This window comes from Drosophila willistoni (assembly GCF_018902025.1).
Source record: "Drosophila willistoni isolate 14030-0811.24 chromosome 2R unlocalized genomic scaffold, UCI_dwil_1.1 Seg167, whole genome shotgun sequence".
NCBI lineage: Eukaryota > Metazoa > Arthropoda > Insecta > Diptera > Drosophilidae > Drosophila > Drosophila willistoni.
Genome location: NW_025814050.1, coordinates 9,466,957 through 9,484,632, shown reverse-complemented (window position 1 = coordinate 9,484,632; position 17,676 = coordinate 9,466,957). Strand labels below are relative to the sequence as shown.

General features: G+C 39.6%; 7 protein-coding genes across 8 annotated transcripts; 4 read left to right on the top strand and 3 right to left on the bottom strand.

The window, feature by feature from the left end:
• Positions 1 to 161: 161 nt before the first annotated feature.
• LOC6643822 lies at positions 162 to 981 on the bottom strand. Its single transcript, XM_002067126.4, has 2 exons — positions 803 to 981; positions 162 to 742 (listed from the first exon to the last, which is right to left on the bottom strand). Exons 1-2 carry the CDS (start codon positions 919 to 921, stop codon positions 190 to 192), a joined length of 672 nt encoding a protein of 223 aa, XP_002067162.1. The 5' UTR covers positions 922 to 981; the 3' UTR covers positions 162 to 189.
• A 34-nt stretch (positions 982 to 1,015) lies between these two features.
• Positions 1,016 to 1,820, top strand: LOC6643821. Its single transcript, XM_002067125.3, has 2 exons — positions 1,016 to 1,441; positions 1,496 to 1,820. The coding sequence occupies exons 1-2, from the start codon at positions 1,079 to 1,081 to the stop codon at positions 1,766 to 1,768; spliced, it is 636 nt and encodes a 211-aa protein (XP_002067161.1). The 5' UTR covers positions 1,016 to 1,078; the 3' UTR covers positions 1,769 to 1,820.
• Positions 1,729 to 2,249, bottom strand: LOC6643820 (dolichyl-diphosphooligosaccharide--protein glycosyltransferase subunit DAD1). Its single transcript, XM_002067124.4, has one exon. It carries the CDS (start codon positions 2,144 to 2,146, stop codon positions 1,808 to 1,810), a length of 339 nt encoding a protein of 112 aa, XP_002067160.1. The 5' UTR covers positions 2,147 to 2,249; the 3' UTR covers positions 1,729 to 1,807.
• A 244-nt stretch (positions 2,250 to 2,493) lies between these two features.
• LOC6643819 (E3 ubiquitin-protein ligase MIB2) lies at positions 2,494 to 10,331 on the top strand. Its single transcript, XM_002067123.4, has 7 exons — positions 2,494 to 2,722; positions 2,813 to 2,918; positions 4,228 to 4,409; positions 6,507 to 6,674; positions 6,737 to 7,406; positions 7,473 to 7,635; positions 7,717 to 10,331. Exons 3-7 carry the CDS (start codon positions 4,343 to 4,345, stop codon positions 9,838 to 9,840), a joined length of 3,192 nt encoding a protein of 1,063 aa, XP_002067159.3. The 5' UTR covers positions 2,494 to 2,722; positions 2,813 to 2,918; positions 4,228 to 4,342; the 3' UTR covers positions 9,841 to 10,331.
• A 580-nt stretch (positions 10,332 to 10,911) lies between these two features.
• LOC6643818 (protein catecholamines up) lies at positions 10,912 to 12,479 on the top strand. The gene is made up of 2 exons (XM_002067122.4): positions 10,912 to 11,354; positions 11,424 to 12,479. The coding sequence occupies exons 1-2, from the start codon at positions 11,021 to 11,023 to the stop codon at positions 12,413 to 12,415; spliced, it is 1,326 nt and encodes a 441-aa protein (XP_002067158.1). The 5' UTR covers positions 10,912 to 11,020; the 3' UTR covers positions 12,416 to 12,479.
• A 40-nt stretch (positions 12,480 to 12,519) lies between these two features.
• Positions 12,520 to 14,048, bottom strand: LOC6643817 (tetratricopeptide repeat protein 19 homolog, mitochondrial). Of its 2 annotated transcripts, XM_002067121.4 has the most exons (4): positions 13,392 to 14,047; positions 13,156 to 13,325; positions 12,887 to 13,034; positions 12,520 to 12,825 (listed from the first exon to the last, which is right to left on the bottom strand). In XM_002067121.4, the coding sequence occupies exons 1-4, from the start codon at positions 13,950 to 13,952 to the stop codon at positions 12,574 to 12,576; spliced, it is 1,131 nt and encodes a 376-aa protein (XP_002067157.1). In that variant the 5' UTR covers positions 13,953 to 14,047; the 3' UTR covers positions 12,520 to 12,573. The 2 variants fall into 2 exon arrangements, with proteins under 2 accessions (XP_002067157.1, XP_046866636.1); XM_047010680.1 differs by lacking the exon at positions 12,520 to 12,825 and having other exon boundaries at positions 12,972 to 13,034; positions 13,147 to 13,325; positions 13,392 to 14,048.
• A 245-nt stretch (positions 14,049 to 14,293) lies between these two features.
• LOC6643845 (apoptotic chromatin condensation inducer in the nucleus) lies at positions 14,294 to 17,198 on the top strand. The gene is made up of 5 exons (XM_002067120.4): positions 14,294 to 16,111; positions 16,172 to 16,382; positions 16,465 to 16,717; positions 16,785 to 16,897; positions 16,963 to 17,198. Exons 1-5 carry the CDS (start codon positions 14,514 to 14,516, stop codon positions 17,125 to 17,127), a joined length of 2,340 nt encoding a protein of 779 aa, XP_002067156.1. The 5' UTR covers positions 14,294 to 14,513; the 3' UTR covers positions 17,128 to 17,198.
• Positions 17,199 to 17,676: the final 478 nt, after the last annotated feature.

Sequence of the window (17,676 nt, the reverse complement as noted above, 5' to 3'; positions counted from 1 at the left end):
TTTCAGCCAAGAAACTTTTAAAAATGCAATGCATTTTGAAAACGTTAAAATTTAAATGAAGGCGTCCAGCTGAGTACGGACTGGTTCCCAAGGCGATCAGCTGGTACACATAGTAATCGATAACAGTTAATTGCACATTATTCAAAAATTTATAATATTTATTTCTCTAAGAGCGAACCTTGTTAATAATTAAAAATCTACTCGCTGCGGCATATCATTCATCTCCAGCTCATGTTCGATTTCTTTAAGGCGTAACATAATGCCAAAGTTTTCTTTCTCTTCCCTACCCGTCAAAAACATGGCCAACAGAGCATGGAAAGCAAGAATAGAACCCAAAACGGGAGCTAATGGGCGAGTAAACTTTCGCCACAACATAAAGACTTCACGAGGATTCTCTGTTATTGAAGGCAAACGATACGTGTAGCAGCGGGTGGCAAACATAAATGCAGCAAATGGAGCTAATATTGTGGGATATACAACTCCCAGGCCAGTTTGAAAGGCAGCACTCCGTACTTGTATACACACTGGGCATTCACCCATAGGATTTATCAGGATGGGCCGCTGTATAAAAAACTTATGCGTTAGCATGGTGAATATTGCCGGCACAGCAACAATTGGCAGATAACTTGAGAGTCGTCCTTGGTTTCCCAAACGCAATTTTGTCCTATAGTGATTATTGATATAAGCACCTGTGACGGCGGCCATGGCGCTAAGTACGCCGGATGAGTAGCGTAACGCCCAACTGTGGAAATTAAAAATATAAGTAATAGATGTTAGGTAATTTCCCCAGGTTGATACGCACACATCGCCCAACTTATCCCAGGCTGTTATAATTTTCCATTGGTATTTGAGGGCTTGGTCCTCTGTGATTATAACCGCATCCTTTGGCAATTGGTCCGGCCTTGCTCTGGCTAGAGCCATTTTTAATAATATTGACTAAAACAAGTAACAACAAGCGCCTTCAGCTGCATGCTGCACGTCTTGGCGACTACTCGATACAAAAATATCGATACTTGAACAGCTGCCATCACTATCATTGTTTGATCCCTCTTCAATTTGTTTAAAATTTTTAGAAATTATGTCTTACAACCGTAAGTCTCGTCCAGCTTCTAAGCAACAAAATACCGTGCCGCGTCGCATACTGCAGCCGAACTTGACGGCGGCAACTGCTCCAAAGGTTGACGTAAGGGCAAACAATGGCTCCGAGCCGGAGAATTCTCCTTTAGGCGCCAAAAGCAAAGGACCTGTAAGGACGCCGAAACTCTTGCCATTAATACCAGTTGAAGCACCAATGATGATGCCAACAACAAGCCGGCTAGCAGCTCCTCAATATAACACAACCATTCGCAGACAGGAAGAGATTAATACATTGAACCAAATGAGAACAGTAGTGACCGAAGCAAACATCACACCCCGCTCCAAGGAACTAATTGCTCCAAAGGTACGACATCAGTTCGTACAAGACCAGTCTTCTTAAGTCTTCTTTTTTATCTAGATCACACAAAAGTTAAACTTTCCACCGGATCGCACTGTATTTACGGATTTGCCGGCATTGAATGTAAATGACTCGATATTGGTGCCGCAGAAGGTTAAGCGAAATACGAAAGCTCAGGGTAAAAAACCAATGGAACCTCAATTGGCGGATTATTTGGAACCTATAGAACCCATAATAATGCCGCTGCCAGAACCGGAGCTTAATTTGGACTTTCCAGATGAGCCATTTGATTATTTTCAGTTGTATAAGGATGCGTTTCATCCAAAGAAGTAATATATATTATTCAGTTAATTTAAATACATTATGTCGAATTTAGCCAATGAAATTCATTACAACTAAATGCAGTATCACATGGGCAAAGATAAAATCAGCGAATCCACGCTCCGGTGAAATTCCTGCAAATACGGCCTTATTTTGGGGATTGGCTTGCAGACGCAGACAAACGGCAAGGACGAAGCAGCTGACTGTACTGATGAATCCTGACAGGAACGAATTGAATGGAAAAGTGCCCACCAAGCAGCAGTAAACAAACTGAATGATGCCGGTCAATAGAATATAGCCCAGATAGATGTCCACCAACTTCAGTTTCTTCGGCGTGTTCTGCACATAATCGTTGTAGAATTTGGCAATTACACCGGTGATTTCAACCATTTTGGGAATTAAATTGTTATTGATTGAAGGAAAAAACACAAAAATCCAAATAATTCTATTTCAGCTGTAGACACGTCACGCAAAGGAGATGAGAACGATAAAGATTTTAGCCCTAATCGACTATTCTATCGATACCATAAATTCCACAAAAAAATACTTGGAAAAAGAACGTTATGTTTTTGGTTTGAATAAATAGTTAATTTTAATCCGCAACCTGAACTTATTTCTATAAATATGAGTGCAACAGTTACAAAATACTATAAACAACATATTAAAAAAAAAAAAATATCCATCTCTAGTATCGATGCCAACTCGTACTCATTATACTTATCGATGCATAGCCCCGCCAATCGATTGTTTTCCTGCGAACAAAATTTGTAGTTGTATATGTAGTAATAGAAAAATTAACTTAAAAAGTGTAATTTTAGTTAAATAAAAATTATTAAAAATTTGGCCATGTTTTATGAACGCAAGCGAATACGAGTGGTAGTTTGGTGCTGTTAGAAAACCCAGAAATCGAAGATAAGCATAAAAGATACAAACAAAAAATTATGCACAAATTTGGCTAAGACGAATGTATGTATGTATGCATGTACATATGCGAACGCGAAATTAATAAAAACAGTCAAATATAACTCAATTAAAAATGCAATAATTTATATACAGTTTTCAAAAGAGAGAGAGAAAAAAACAAAGTTATTTTTAATGTGTAATTGCAACCAGCTGGAAGCAGTGATTGGACATTTGAGGGAATTAGCTGAAATTGCATTGGGTAAGTTGGCCTCCAAATACACACATACATATATGCATATACGTACGCATAAGTGTGTGTATGTGTTTGTGCAACATATGCGGGCCATTTAATTGTTACAAAAAAATAATTGCAGCGTTGACTTATTATCATTCAGAGAATGGGACAGAAAAAAAGGAGACAAGTCTAAGGAAAATATAGTCATTCATATATGTACATATGTATATGAATCTTATCGCCATGCGTCACTCAATTCACAGCAACAACGGCTGTTCCCGCTGATAAAAACATTATCCATATATACACTCTCCTCCTCCTCTTCATCCTCCAGTCTTGAATGAATGAGAATAGGAATTCCAAATAAAACATTCGAATTTTGTTCGTTTCCAATTGGAGAACCATAAAAGCGTAGAATGGAACTTCCGTCACAATTTTCTGATTTGCATTTGCGCCGTTTTAATTGAATGATTGACTTTTTCCAGGTACGCAATATGTACAAAATATTCATATACACATACATATGTACATACATATGTATATATATATATATATATTTGTATATATTGCGTATTTCCGTTTAGTCATGCGCCCAGTTAGTTGACCCAGTTACCTTATTTTGTCCAAAAAGATATAAATTCGTTAGTTAAGAAATATTATCCGAAATCAAATTCATAAAGCATTAAAAATATTTCCTGAATCTCTGAATCAGTCATTGAAATTGATCAAAGGACGATTCCCATAACAGTTTCTTTGGCGTCTACAAAATCAGATGTACACAAACTACGAATGTAAAAAAAAATTCAACAATAATAACAATAAGTAAAAACCAAAATTAAAATTGCTTTTCAAATACGGAAAAGTCATGCTTCAATCCCAATTATAAATGTGTGTATGTCGTTTGTCCGGCATTTCCCTTAAATGCTTAGAAAATCAGGGAGCAGGGTATTACCAAGTCTCTAATACTCATGTCTAAAACCATTTTTTTATGATAACCTTTCAATATACAGTCCAATTAAAAAGCAGTACTTTCTGACTGAAAATGTCGAAAATTACTGAAATTTCTCAACCAAAACTTTTGTTTTTTTATCGGATCCTTGCCTAAAATAGTTTCTATAGTATAGTCAGAGTAGGGGAAGCTAAGGCTTAAAATATAAATACTGTGAATTTTCAGGAATTCTTGTGTATTATTCCCATTTAGACGTAGTTAAAGGCAATATGAATTCTAATATAAAACTTATAACATGTGTTTTTTTGAAATTAAAATAGAATTTTATTTTATATTATTATGCATCGATTAAAAATTGTTTTTTGTTCTAAAATATATTTACAGTCGACAGAAGCAAAAACTCAACTGGAATACGCATATCTGATATTTATATTGAATTAAGTCAAGGAGAATCTTAAACGAACAAAAAGCCAACCTATAGAAGGAATATATAGTTGCCATGCGAGCCTCCATTCCGCCCGGCATACGTGTGGTTCGCGGACCAAATTGGATATGGTCGAATCAAGGTATAACAATAATAACAACAACATAAACATTAGCAACACCTAAGCGCATATTGTTTATCCCATTGAGTAATTAACTTAGCGAACAATTTGTTTATACATATATGATGAAGATATGTTTTTGCGTTCGCTTTAGGTTTTCTTTTTGTATACTCTACTCTGAGGTGCCTTTACTGGCAGGGGCAGGGCATCCATATATATATATATATATACCTATATACATACGTATGTGGAATGTGATTGTAAAGGAGGACGCGCAGAGGCGTAAGCGAGGTGCTCTTGGGTACCTCTATTTTTAGCAACACTCGCTGCGCGACTGCGGCGGAATTCTTGGCTTTGAGAAAAGGGGATGTTGTCACTTTATATATATTTTAGTTTATACACATATGTATGTATATATATGCGTATAGACACCCAAAAAGGTCATGTCATGTGTTGGCTATGATGGGGAAAGACAAAAACAAAAATGTATATATGTGTATTTATGTCATTAAGGAATGAAGCCAGGAATCGGTATGACACAGCTCCTCCGGAGTCCGGAGTCGTTCATGTCGCGTGCCATTTGTCTTCAATATGTTCTATATTTAGTTTGCTTTCTAAGGGAAAAGTGTGAAGTGTGAAGCACTTGAAGAAAAATCTTTTTTAAAACTTCACTTTTACATAATTTAATCATTATAGTAGATTAGTTAGTTATCAAAAGTTATATTCTAATACGATTGAAATCTTGGCCAAGAGCACAGCTTTCTTCTTACCCCTAAAAGCACCTGCTAAAAATGTTCAGATACAAATTGTGGGATTCCAATTCAAATGGTATATTATCATATTGGGAAAGTAATTAGGCAGACTATTTTAACTTGAAAGGTGTTCTTAACTAATTCGGGTACGCTGATTCTGACTGCATACATGGTTTTTGCCCATCACATCCAGATTTTGTGAAATCAGGGAATCTTGTGTTTGAAAATAGGCACCCAAAAGTATACTATAGAAAGTTAAAAATTGTTTTTCTACATTTTTAAAACATTTTAGAATATTCTGTTCAAGAAAAATAGCTCTTCTTTGCAAACATTACTAATAAATAATTTGTTAGATGCAGTAGACTCCAACAATTCTTTCAAATTAAAAGGCAAAAAATTCTGCGAATCCCTATTTTTTGATTAAAATTTTACACATTTTACAACCATATTCAAAGTGTAAACCATTATAACAAATAAACACCTCTTTGATATTTCGAAAATTGTTTTTAAATCATACCAAATAGATTAAAAGTTTAAAATAATAATGTTTTTACTATAATAATTTGTTTCTACTTTAAAGTATTGCAAATGAGGTCATTTTGAATAATTCTAACGCAAAGTTTTTCAAACTCCTAAAGTGATGGGCAAAAACTAACGAATAACGACCGTAATCAGCACCCCCAAATTACTATAAGAGACCTATTGAACATAAAACACTTTTTCATGAAAAATATCGGCCTGTGGTTTTTTTTTATAGTTGATTGGAATATTTTTCGGTGAAAAGACATCGTTATCAATTACTTATTTGGAAAATATCATTAAGTAACTATTTTATACGAGAAAGTCATTGGTTACTTTTTATAATTTCTTGTACTATGTACTTCTTTTTCAAAAAGTTAGTTTTTCTTTTTTTGTTAGTGTAAAGTTTCGGGGTTTGTTAGTATATTGGTGTCGTACCTTGCAGCAGCTGCAGCAAACAAATCTGGGGCTGCTGTTTGCTGAAGAACCTAAAAATAGATTATCACGAGAACCATGCACTTTGTTGAGCATTTTTTCTCCCCCTCCCCACCAAATGCAAGTACGAAGTTCATTTGGCTCAAGACAAAATACATACATACATGGGGGGCGATCTAAGGAGCAAACAATTGCATATGGGGAGGACTCTTTACACTTGGAGCCAAATGACGATATTTATTTATAAACCAACTGTTTATTTATCTTTGGAGCACAGGGCAGATGTCTAGGAAAAACCGGATGTATGTATGTAGGGATCGAAAACATTTGCCACATTTCCATGTTCCATGCTTTCTGTAACTCAACTCAACAAACTCTATACTCATTTTTTTTTTCATTTCCCAATCAACAGACGACGGAGAAGGTCATGTGGGTACGGTTTGTGAAATAGGACGCAGTGGATCAACACATTCACCAGAGAACACAGTTGTTGTCAATTGGGATTCCGGCCATCGAACCAATTATCGTGTTGGCTATCAAAATCAATTTGATTTAATAATTGTTGATAATGCCCAAGTTGGTAAGTAAAGAATAAAACAATTTGAAACCAAAATTGAATTGATTTGGTTTGGTTTTTTTCAGGTGTTCGCCATTCGAATGTGGTTTGTGATGGCTGCTCCAAGGCTGGCATAGCTGGCATTGTCTTTAAGTGTGCTCAATGTGCCAATTTTCATTTGTGCGCCTTTTGCTATGCAGCCGATTTGCATGATTTAGAGCATCCCTTCATTAGATATACGACACCAAATTCGTTGGGTGTACGTGTGCCCATACGTAAGGGCTCGAAACGTATTCAATTGCGTGGCATCTTTGTTGGCGCCAAGGTTGTACGCGGTCCAGACTGGGAGTGGAACGAACAGGACGGCGGTGAGGGTAAAACCGGGCGTGTTATGGAAATACGAGGCTGGGACAACGAATCTTGTCGCAGTGTAGCTAATGTCTCGTGGGTAACTGGTTCAACGAACGTCTATCGATTGGGACATAAGGGCAACGTTGATCTTAAATATATATCGGCCACTTGTGGTGGGCATTATTACAAGGATCATATGCCAGTGTTGGGACAACCAGAGGAACAGCAACCGGTAGCGCCAATGGTGAAGCCAAGCTTCTCTGTTGGAGATCGTGTCAAGGTGTGCCTGGAAGTGGATGCCCTTATGAAATTACAACAAGGCCATGGTGGTTGGAATCCTCGTATGGTGGAGCATTTAGCCAAATTGGGCACAGTTCATCGCATTACGGACAAGGGCGATATTCGGTAAGAGAAACCGTAAATTAAAAAAAAAAAATCCTTTTTAATATTTCATTTAATTTCTTGGTGCAGAGTTCAATATGAGAATTGCCCCAATCGTTGGACATTTCATCCCGCCGCTCTCGTTAAGGTTGTATCATTTCGTGTAGGCGATTTAGTTACCATAATCAATGATGCCAATAAAGTTCAACAATTGCAAAAAGGTCACGGTGAATGGATTGACATTATGCGTTATGTAAGTTGGTTGTTTTTTTTTTTTTTTTTGCAAGAAACATCATTCTGAATATAACTATTTGGAAATTCCCTTTTTTTCCAGGCTCTTGGCAAACTTTGTAAAGTAGTTAAAGTCTATTCAGATGGGGATTTACGTATCCAGCAATTGGACGATGGCTTTGAATGGACACTGAATCCAAAATGTGTCAAACTGGAACGTTCACCATTGGCCACAGCAGCCGAACGTTCGAATAGCATGATGGATCTAAGTCATCGTCGCACTGATCATGTGATGACACCGCTTTCCGGTTTATCTGGCAGCTCAGTGGCTGACAAATTGGTACGCGAAGCTGCCCAAGGGCATTTGGAGTTTGTGCGCCAATATCTGGATATTAATCCCAGTCAAGTGGATGTGATGAGTGGTGGCAAGGCATGCATTCAAGTGGCATCGCATCAGGGATATGTCGAGCTTGTTACTTACCTCATCTCAAAGGGCGCCAATGTAAATGCTGTCGACAAGGAAGGCGATTCGGCGTTGCATTATGCCGCTTTTGGCAATCAGCCAACCACAATGCGAGTCCTGCTCCAGCATGGAGCCGAAGTCAATTTTCTCAATTCGAGCCATTGCTCAGCCCTGCACATTTGTGCGCACAAGAAGACGCCGCACTGTGTGCGCGAATTACTCCAGCACAATGCCAATGTTAATATACAGGACTCCTATGGGGATACGGCACTACATGACGCCATTGGGAAGGAGAATACCGAAGTGGTGGAACTGTTGTGTAATGCACCTAATCTCGATTTCACTGTAAAGAATAATCGTGGCTTTAATGTGTTGCATCATGCCGCCCTTAAGGGTAATGTGGTGGCCGCTAGACGGATTCTACAGCTCTCCCGCCAATTGGTAAATGTGCGCAAGGATGATGGATTTGCCGCCCTCCATTTGGCTGCTCTTAACGGACACGCCCAGGTGGTAGAGACTCTGGTCACCGAGGGACAGGCTGAACTTGACATACGCAATAATCGACGTCAGACACCCTTCCTCTTGGCCGTCTCTCAAGGTCATGCCAGCGTAGTGGAGCGGCTAGTAAAGCTCTCATGCGATGTCAATGCCAAGGACGAGGATGGGGACAATGCCATGCATTTGTGTATCATCAAGAAATCAAACCTACAACAGGCAGCCGAACCTTCCCAGGAGGAAGCGCCCGAGATACATAACTTCTATATAAGTCTGGTACAGTGTGCCAGTGTGCGGAGCGAGGATCGTCTGATGTATAGCATACTAATCTATTTGGCTCGACATGGTTGCCGAGTAGAACTTAACAATGCCAATGCAAGCATTTTCGAATGGATTACCGATCGTCAGATTAGGCAACTAATCTTTGGCCAACAATCCGGTGCTGGAGCTGGTGAATTGGAACCAACTGTCTTGCAAGCCAACATGCAAGCCCTAGACATGGGTGTTGGTGGTGGTGGTAGCGGCGGCGGCGGTGGTATTGTGGTTGAGGAGGCAACGGAAGCCATTGCCGGTGCAGGGCCTCCGCCGCCTCCACCACAGCGTCAGCTAGAGCCGCCGCCAACAACCAGTAGCAGCAGTAGTAACAACCACAATACCACCGATCAGCCAACACCTACAGCTCATGCCTCGCCTGGTGTGAAAAAACTCAATTCAGATGCGGCAGCTGCATCGTCCAATGTCTCACCGCAAGTGGCGCCGAGAAAAAAGGCTCCAAAACCGCCAGCTCCCTCAGCTACTGTCGCCGACACATTAAGTGTTACGCCAGGAGCTGGATCTTTGGCACTTCCTCCATCGGGGCCAACACCTCCATTGGAATGCATTGTGTGTAATGAGATTTTGCAATTAGTACGCTTTGAGCCATGCCAGCATCAAATTGCTTGCGAGGAATGCGGGATACGTATGAAAAAGTGTTTACGCTGTGGCGTGGCCATTGAGCGACGGGTTACCCACAATGGACGCACTGTGGCTCTATCATCATCCACATCATCGCCCAGTGATCCCACACGTCTGCCCTCGGGCGATCTGCTGCGTTATTTGGAGAACAAAGTTCAGGAATTCGAAGAATCCCACTTTTGTGGAATTTGCATGGAAAGGAAGCGAGATGTTGCCTTTCTATGTGGACATGGCGCCTGTTCACATTGCGCCGAGACATTGCGCACGTGCCACATGTGTCGCAAGACTATACTCAAAAAGATCAATTTGTATTAAAGATCGAAAAAGAAAAAAAAGGAAATGGAAATGTTTAGCTGGAGCAAGATTAATGCTTAACCAAAGTGGCTTGTATATAGGCAATTTAAAATTTACAATAACAAATTTGGCGTTCGCTAGCTAACGGTTGTTTACAGCTGTTCTTTATTATATATACACAAATATCTCTATTTTTTTTTCTGTTTCAATGCATAATGTAAATTTTTTTGATTTGCATATGCAACTCGAAAGCCCGTATATGGATTATTTATTGAAAAAAAAAAACAAAAAATAACACTGACCGAATTTTACTCGTTTTTGTAACGGTTTACCAATAATATGCACCTAGAACACATACAACCACACACATGTCTAGTTACTAGTAATGTATGTATGCCCCGTCAACGAAAAAACAAAAAGTAAATATTAAATTACTAAAAGCGTATAGAAATAGATATTTAATTATAGTCTTTAAAATCACAAAAATATAAAAAATATACAACATACAAAAATTTGAAGGAGTTTGCTTAATCTTTAACTTTTTTTGCGTGCAGAAAATCCATCATCTAGGAAATTTTTAAACTTTGTCCTTGCGCCTTTTAACCATAGAATGCAATGCTTAAAAGATGTTCAAATGAATATTAATATCATTGAAATATCTTATTTTTAAAAATAACTTTTTAACTCAATTAAATATACTACTTTATTTTCCCATTTTCTATAGTTTTAAGCTAATTTCAATTAATGCTTGAGTTCAGTCTATTTCGAGGATGTATTTATAGAAATCAGCCGAAGTATCGGTCAAATAAGTTGTCACTATCTTCGGCTTTTCTTGACAACTAACCAGTGAGTTTTTGAAGTGGTCGTATAATACTGACAAACCGATGAGGATTTATAAAAATAAAAATTTAAGTAACAGTTAACTAGTTTTTTAAATAAGAATAAATTTTGAGCTTATAGTATTATAGAAATGTTATAAATCAAAGGGTCAAAAATCCAATAACGAAAAAATTGGAGTCACGTAACCATCTCTAGCATGAAACAAGTTATTCACTAGGTATCGATAACGCGAAACGATTATGAGTACAATATGCACTTGAACCTGTGAATGAAGAAAGGAAGGAAAAAAAATCACACACGTCACAACAATTCTATACGACTTTCTTAAATCCCACGCGTTTTCATTATTATTTAAGTTATAATGGCCAAACAATTGGCTGAATTCGAGCCGAGTAAGCTGCAATTCTATCAGAAACTTGCATTGGGCTTGATACTTGGTGTGATTCTACTCTCCTTACCGGCACTATGCGAGGGTCAAGCAAATCCCAGTTTTAAATACTCGCGGGAAGCAAATGAAAATTTTGATCCCCAGAAGGCTCCTGCAGTGCATCATCATCATGATCATGATGATCATGACCATGACCACCATGATCATGATCATCATCACCATGATCATGACCACGATCATCATGATCATGACCACCATCATCACGATCATCCGCAGCATAAGCAAAGCCACTCAAAGCCACCTCTGGGTAAGCTGCTTTGATATCATTTTTTTTGTCTCCTAGGTCTCTGATCAAACATTTTATTTTTCTACACAGATATGAAGAGCATTTGGCTGCATTCGATGGGCTCCACATTGCTTATCAGTGCCGCTCCATTTGTGCTGCTTTACATCATTCCTCTAGATAACAGCGAAGCTATGAAACCTCGCCTAAAAGTTTTACTAGCCTTCGCTTCCGGTGGTTTGTTGGGCGATGCATTTTTGCATTTGATTCCCCATGCCACCCATCCTCACTCGCATGGCGAAGATGGACACGATCACGGGCATGCCCACCATGATCATCATCATCACGATCATGATCATGAAGGGGGACACGGACATGGTCATGATATGAGCGTTGGTCTGTGGGTCTTGGGTGGTATTATAGCCTTCCTATCCGTTGAAAAAATCGTACGCATCCTAAAGGGTGGTCAGGGTCATGGACACAGTCATGGTGGGCCAAAGCCGGTGCCTCCCAAGAAGTCGTCAACAAGTGATTCTGGTGATGGTGACAAAGCATCAAAATCTCCCAAGCCTAAGAAAGAACAAAAAACCACCAAACCAACAAAGACAGAAGCGAAGTCAAAGCCCGAGCCAGAGGGTGAAGTGGAAATCTCTGGATATTTAAATCTGGCTGCCGATTTTGCGCACAACTTCACCGATGGTCTGGCTATTGGTGCATCCTATTTAGCTGGCAATAGCATTGGCATTGTCACCACAATCACTATTCTTCTGCATGAAGTGCCACACGAGATTGGAGACTTTGCCATTTTGATCAAATCTGGTTGTTCTCGCCGCAAAGCCATGCTGTTGCAACTGGTAACAGCTTTGGGGGCATTGGCTGGAACGGCCTTGGCTCTTCTAGGTGCCGGTAGTGGAGAAGCACCTTGGGTTTTACCCTTCACGGCCGGAGGGTTCATTTATATAGCAACAGTGAGCGTATTGCCCGAACTGCTGGAGGAATCTACGAAACTAAAACAATCTCTAAAGGAGATTTTTGCGCTTCTCACAGGAGTGGCGCTTATGATTGTCATAGCAAAATTCGAGTAGTGTAAGAAAATTCACTTAAAAAATATTTTTCCACGCCTTTAATTTGCGCTTTATTTTTGAAATTAGTAAAAAAAAAAAATACATATACTTAAAACACATTACTCTTTGACTTTGTGCAAGTTTTTTTTTTATTTTTGGTGGTGTTAGTAGGAGTAATTTCAACCGTTCATAGAGCTTTTGATCTCATTAAGGCAATATTCGGCCTGCTCAATGGCATCAGAGTTCTGATGTTTTTTACCCAATTTCCAAGCCAATTTACAAGCAGCTTCAGCTTGTTTCATTAGACCCTCTCGAAGATAAACGAGGCCTAAATTTGCTTGAAGTATGCCCTCTTGTGTTACATCTTTTAGCTCTTTTGCCAGAGACATGGCTAGCAACAGAGTTTCCTTGGCTTCGGCATAATTTTCCAGCTAGATCGGAAAATAAACATATTTTTCTGAGTTATATTAAACGCTCAATCAAGCAACATACATTGACATAGGCCACACTAATATTATTCAAAATGGTCAATGAGGCTTCATTAACAGATCCATATACTTCTATTAGTATATCATAGGCCTCTTTGAAGAGATTTTTAGCCTCTTTATATTTGCCTTGTTTCATTAGCAATTGTCCAAACCTGCCAAAAAAAATAAAAAATTGCATCGATATAAAAAATCTCAAATATAAAATAAAATTAAGCAAAGAATTTTTTTAAACCACATTATTATAGTCAAATTAAATGGAAACACCTTTAATACCAATTCTTTGTCAGACCGTATAGCTCCTTTATGTCTTTGTCCTTTTCCTGTGGCATATTCTCCAGCAATTTGCTTAACCGCTGTAAGGTCCATGTAAATCCTTGATAGCTTTTTTCCAATTCGCCTTGCAATTGTGACATATGTGCGATTTTAGAGCTTATGTGTAAAATCTGAATAAAATATACATTTTTAAGTTAGCTTGTAATTATGTTAGATATAAAAGGAATTTGTTAAACCTTAGGACTATCCTCTGTGTGTCCATCGGCAAACAAACGTTTCATGACATCCGCAAAGATTTTCTCAGCCTTTTTGAATTGCTCTCGCTCCATGGCCAAGTTGGCCATTATATCATACACATATGTGATTCCGTCTTTGCTTTGTATATCTTGGGCCATACGCAGGGCGAGATGCAACATCTGTTCGGCCTTGTCAAATTGATCTCTTTGTATACAAAGTATGGAGCGTTTGATTAGATGGATCAGTTTCTCTTCAGGTGTCTCTTCTTTATCCTTATCAGAATCGCCAAACAAACTAAAGGTGAAGGCTGCAGAGAATGCCAGTGCTGCACCTGTGCCTAGAGGTGGCGGTGATTTCGAATGTTCATACTGTTGTTTTCGGTTTGCTCGACAGAGGATCAATGATGATCTTATCCCAAATACTGTCCCGGTTCCTGTGTCCCATTTGGACAAATCAGCGCTTCTACTAAATGGCACCGTGTGACAAGAGTCTCGGGATAGGGGTCGAGCACGCAAGCGTGTCATATATTGTGTAAACTTGCAAAAGTTCTTAATAATCATTTTGTTTATACATATTTGCCAAAATCTTGTTCGGTTAGAATTTAATTCGTTTTCTATGAATTACGAGATGCACTTTAGTGTTGTGAAATGTAAGTGTGTCAAAAATAGTGTTAAAAACCGTTAGCATCTTTAAAATTTATTTTCAACTATTATGAATGAACATTAAGCCAAAAAAAACCCAAAAAGATTTATTATTGACTGTTTTTGAATAAATTCAACCGATGTTTTCTTATTCGTTGCTGATAAATTTATTTTAAAAGTCGTCTGCAAATTATCGATTGTTGCTATCGATTCTGATATAAGCAAAATGGCGCTAGCGTTATAAATAGGGTGAACAAACAAAATAGTGGGAGATAATAGGGCGCAACGCTTGTTCTTAAAGCATATTTTCATTCCTAAATACATTTTTTTCGCACCAGCGAAAAAAGTGCCTACGATAGGAATTAAACAGACAATTTACTTAGCATATAGTGCTAAACAAGCAGAAGATTATTTCAGTTTTTATTTTTACAGTGTTTTGCTGTCTTGTGCAAGTGGGGCTCATTTGCATCAGCTACAGCCATGAGACGTCGCAGTGAGCGAAAAAAATCGACATCTCCCTCACCATTGCCGGCTCGACGTAGCCGCCGATCTCGTAGAGTATCAGAAGACGATAAAACCGAGGATGAAACGTTGGGACAGAGTCAAAATAAAAGCGATGCCACAAAAGAGGTCTTATCGGCAAAAACGGCTGCTGTAGAAATCAATGAGAATGAAAGCAGTCAACATGAACGGGGGGAACGTGCCTCCAGTGAAGATCATGCTGGTGCAGCTTCAGCGTCTCCAGTGCGAAAAAGTCGCAGCACGCGCACAACTCCGAAGAAACGTTCTGATGGTAAAACTAACGATCGTAAAGTGGAGAGTATACCAGAAGAGGAGGCCGAGAATGGCACAGAGACGGCTCCAGCTCAGCGGGATGATGCCAAAAGTGAGAATGGCGATGAGAAGCCACAACCACCACCAACGGCATCTTCTGAGACCATTATAGAGCCGGAGAGCATCGTGCAACCCCAAGTTTCAGAAGACGATAAACCGGTAGAAGACAAAGCCCAGAGCAAGAATCATAGGGATGATGAGGATGAGAACAACGAACAAGAAGTCGACGAGAGGAAGGAGAAAGGAGCAGAGCCAACAGAAGAGGTAAAAGTTCCATCTCCTTCAATTAGCTTAACAGCCAATGCGGATCAGGAGCAACTAAAAACTTCAAGCGATGTATTAGACATTCAGACAGAAGACGTTGAAGAAAAGGATGAAGGCGCAGCCGCTTCCAAATCCCGAGAGAAGAGAAAGAAGAGTCAAAAGGTAGCACCAAGAACTAGTAACGATGACGGCGAAAACATCGTCAAGGACACAGGTACCCACAGCAGAGTGGATGAAGTTGGCAAGGAGAATCGTAAAGAAGAAGCAAATGAAATTCAAGGAAAGGAAATCTCTGATGCGGCCAAAGAGGAGCCAACAAGCCAATCAACACCAACAATAACAACAACAACAACAACCACCACGGAGGAAACAGCATCATCTCAGCGTTCAGTACGCAAACGGAAATGGTTGACCAATAAAACCAAGTCAGATCGTGCTCCCCCAGTGCTAGCTATTTCAACGGATTCACTAAAAAATATAATTGCCGATGTGGTGCAACCAGTTCCACTGAGTGATGTACAGCTGGAATCATCCTCTGAGGAGGAAGGTCTTGTTACCTCCGATCACGAATCGGATGAGCGACCTTCGCGTTCCCATTCCCAATCCCTTGCCCGTTCAATGTCACCCGCTCAGTCTGAAGTAGTTCCAAAATCGAGAAAAGAACGCATCAGTACGGATGATCACGATCAAGATATTAATTCGGGCAAGGGAGGCAAGGTGCTCCAAACACCGGCACAAACTCCAGCCGTTCCACTTGGTGGACCAGCTCCAGCGCCTGCTCTTAATAAAGTTGTGCGATCCGAACCGAGTCCAGCCCGCAATCGAAGTAGCCATGTCCTCTACATAACTAATTTAGTGCGGCCCTTTACAGTGCTTCAGCTAAAGGGTCTCTTGGCGCGGACTGGCAAAATTATTGAGGAAGATGGATTCTGGATAGATCGCATTAAATCCAAATGCTATGTGGCATACGCCACCGAAGAGTAAGCAAAACCATAAACCTATGATTATGTCAGTTTTAATAATCCGTTACTTGATTCCAGCGAGGCGATTGAAACCCGTCATGCCCTTCATGGAGTACGATGGCCTGTATCGAATCCCAAATGTTTAAATGTGGATTTCGGTAGTCGCACTGACATGGATCGTTGCATTCAATCGACCAAGGATGAGGCACCGAAATATGGACAGGAAAACACCAGGGATAATCAACAATCGGGCAACGCTTGGTCACGTCTAGATGCAAGTGAAAAAAAGGTAAGTGTGGAAGGAGAATAGACTTTCATTCAGTCATTTGGCTAACTCTTTTTTGTTTTGTTTGTTTTTTATTTCTTTCTAGCCGGTTGCTAGGCCAGTGCGTGAATGGGATGTGGGTAAAAAGGAGCCCAACGATCGCGATAACAACAACAGCAATAGCAAGGCAACCAACGAGAGGCGTCGGGGCAGTAGCAAGGAGCGCACGGATGCACGTTCACGCTCGGATGCCGATCGATCCACCACTGGACAGGAACGGAAACGCTCGAGGGAGAGAGACCGTGGAGGGCGTGATCGCAGTGACCATGCGCGTGATCGTAGCCGCAGCGGATCGCCAGGTAAAGGAAGACATTTAATAAGTTAAAAAGTTTGTCAACTCTACAATTTAATTTTTATCCAATACAGCGGCAAAAACAAAAAGGAAGGAAAATGAACCACCCATTAGGCTATTAGACGATCTATTTCGCAAAACTAAGGGTACACCTTGCATATATTGGCTGCCATTGACGCCGGAAGCTGTAAGTATCCTCATCATCTGCTTACCATTCTTGAACACAATTCACTAAATAATAATTCTTCTAAGATTGCTGAAAAGGAGGCTTTACGCCAAAAGCGAATCGAGGAGCATAAACAGCGGATTAAGGAACGAGAGGAACGACAAAAGGAGCGTGATAATACTACACGTCGAAATCGTTCCAATGAAAGGCGACGATCACGCAGTCGCGAACGGGAGAGACGACGTTATTAGACAGCACAGACAGCAAAGCGCCAATTTGACAGAACGTTCATGAATAAACAAACCTCACCACATCTTCATAACCAAGCTTATAAAAAAAAAAAAAAAAAAACAAAAACAAAACTCACTTAAAATCATCAAATAATGGGTTATTTCTCAACAGAATTAACCCCGTTCCCCTGCCTCAATCCTTCAAAAGCAAAAAAGAAAAAAATAATAGTTCATTTCTATATCTTTTTCTTGGTCTTTTTTTTGGTTTTCGATCGCTTTGCGTTCCGTAAAATATCATTCAAAGACGTCGGTTTGTCATATTCAATTTGAAGTTAAACTAACTTCAATTTGAATATATACTTGCAACGTCTGACAGATAGGATTTCCAAAAACAAATTTTTCTTCTGCCCCTTTAATTTTTTTTTTTGTTTATCTATACCAACAAACAATATATATATATATATATAACCTGATTTGATTTCTTTCCTCAAATGTAGCTTTTTACAGCGCGCCTCTAACGTCACCCTAAGTGTCGTCCTCGTCGTCGTCGTCGTCACCGTCGTCAACAAC

Bases quoted from the DNA above. Each gene is read 5' to 3' on its own strand.
- LOC6643822 (XM_002067126.4), bottom strand. From the start codon at position 921: ATGGCTCTAGCCAGAGCAAGGCCGGACCAATTGCCAAAGGATGCGGTT. The intron at 743-802 runs GTGCGTATCAAC...TAATTTCCACAG, and splicing joins TGGGATAAGTTGGGCGATGT to TTGGGCGTTACGCTACTCAT.
- LOC6643821 (XM_002067125.3), top strand. From the start codon at position 1,079: ATGTCTTACAACCGTAAGTCTCGTCCAGCTTCTAAGCAACAAAATACC. The intron at 1,442-1,495 runs GTACGACATCAG...TTTTTTATCTAG, and splicing joins AGGAACTAATTGCTCCAAAG to ATCACACAAAAGTTAAACTT.
- LOC6643820 (XM_002067124.4), bottom strand. From the start codon at position 2,146: ATGGTTGAAATCACCGGTGTAATTGCCAAATTCTACAACGATTATGTG.
- LOC6643819 (XM_002067123.4), top strand. From the start codon at position 4,343: ATGCGAGCCTCCATTCCGCCCGGCATACGTGTGGTTCGCGGACCAAAT. The intron at 6,675-6,736 runs GTAAGTAAAGAA...GGTTTTTTTCAG, and splicing joins TGTTGATAATGCCCAAGTTG to GTGTTCGCCATTCGAATGTG. The intron at 7,407-7,472 runs GTAAGAGAAACC...TTCTTGGTGCAG, and splicing joins ACGGACAAGGGCGATATTCG to AGTTCAATATGAGAATTGCC.
- LOC6643818 (XM_002067122.4), top strand. From the start codon at position 11,021: ATGGCCAAACAATTGGCTGAATTCGAGCCGAGTAAGCTGCAATTCTAT. The intron at 11,355-11,423 runs GTAAGCTGCTTT...TTTTCTACACAG, and splicing joins CCACTCAAAGCCACCTCTGG to ATATGAAGAGCATTTGGCTG.
- LOC6643817 (XM_002067121.4), bottom strand. From the start codon at position 13,952: ATGATTATTAAGAACTTTTGCAAGTTTACACAATATATGACACGCTTG. The intron at 13,326-13,391 runs GTTTAACAAATT...TATTTTATTCAG, and splicing joins ACACAGAGGATAGTCCTAAG to ATTTTACACATAAGCTCTAA. The intron at 12,826-12,886 runs GTATGTTGCTTG...TTTCCGATCTAG, and splicing joins TTAGTGTGGCCTATGTCAAT to CTGGAAAATTATGCCGAAGC.
- LOC6643845 (XM_002067120.4), top strand. From the start codon at position 14,514: ATGAGACGTCGCAGTGAGCGAAAAAAATCGACATCTCCCTCACCATTG. The intron at 16,383-16,464 runs GTAAGTGTGGAA...ATTTCTTTCTAG, and splicing joins TAGATGCAAGTGAAAAAAAG to CCGGTTGCTAGGCCAGTGCG. The intron at 16,898-16,962 runs GTAAGTATCCTC...AATTCTTCTAAG, and splicing joins TGCCATTGACGCCGGAAGCT to ATTGCTGAAAAGGAGGCTTT.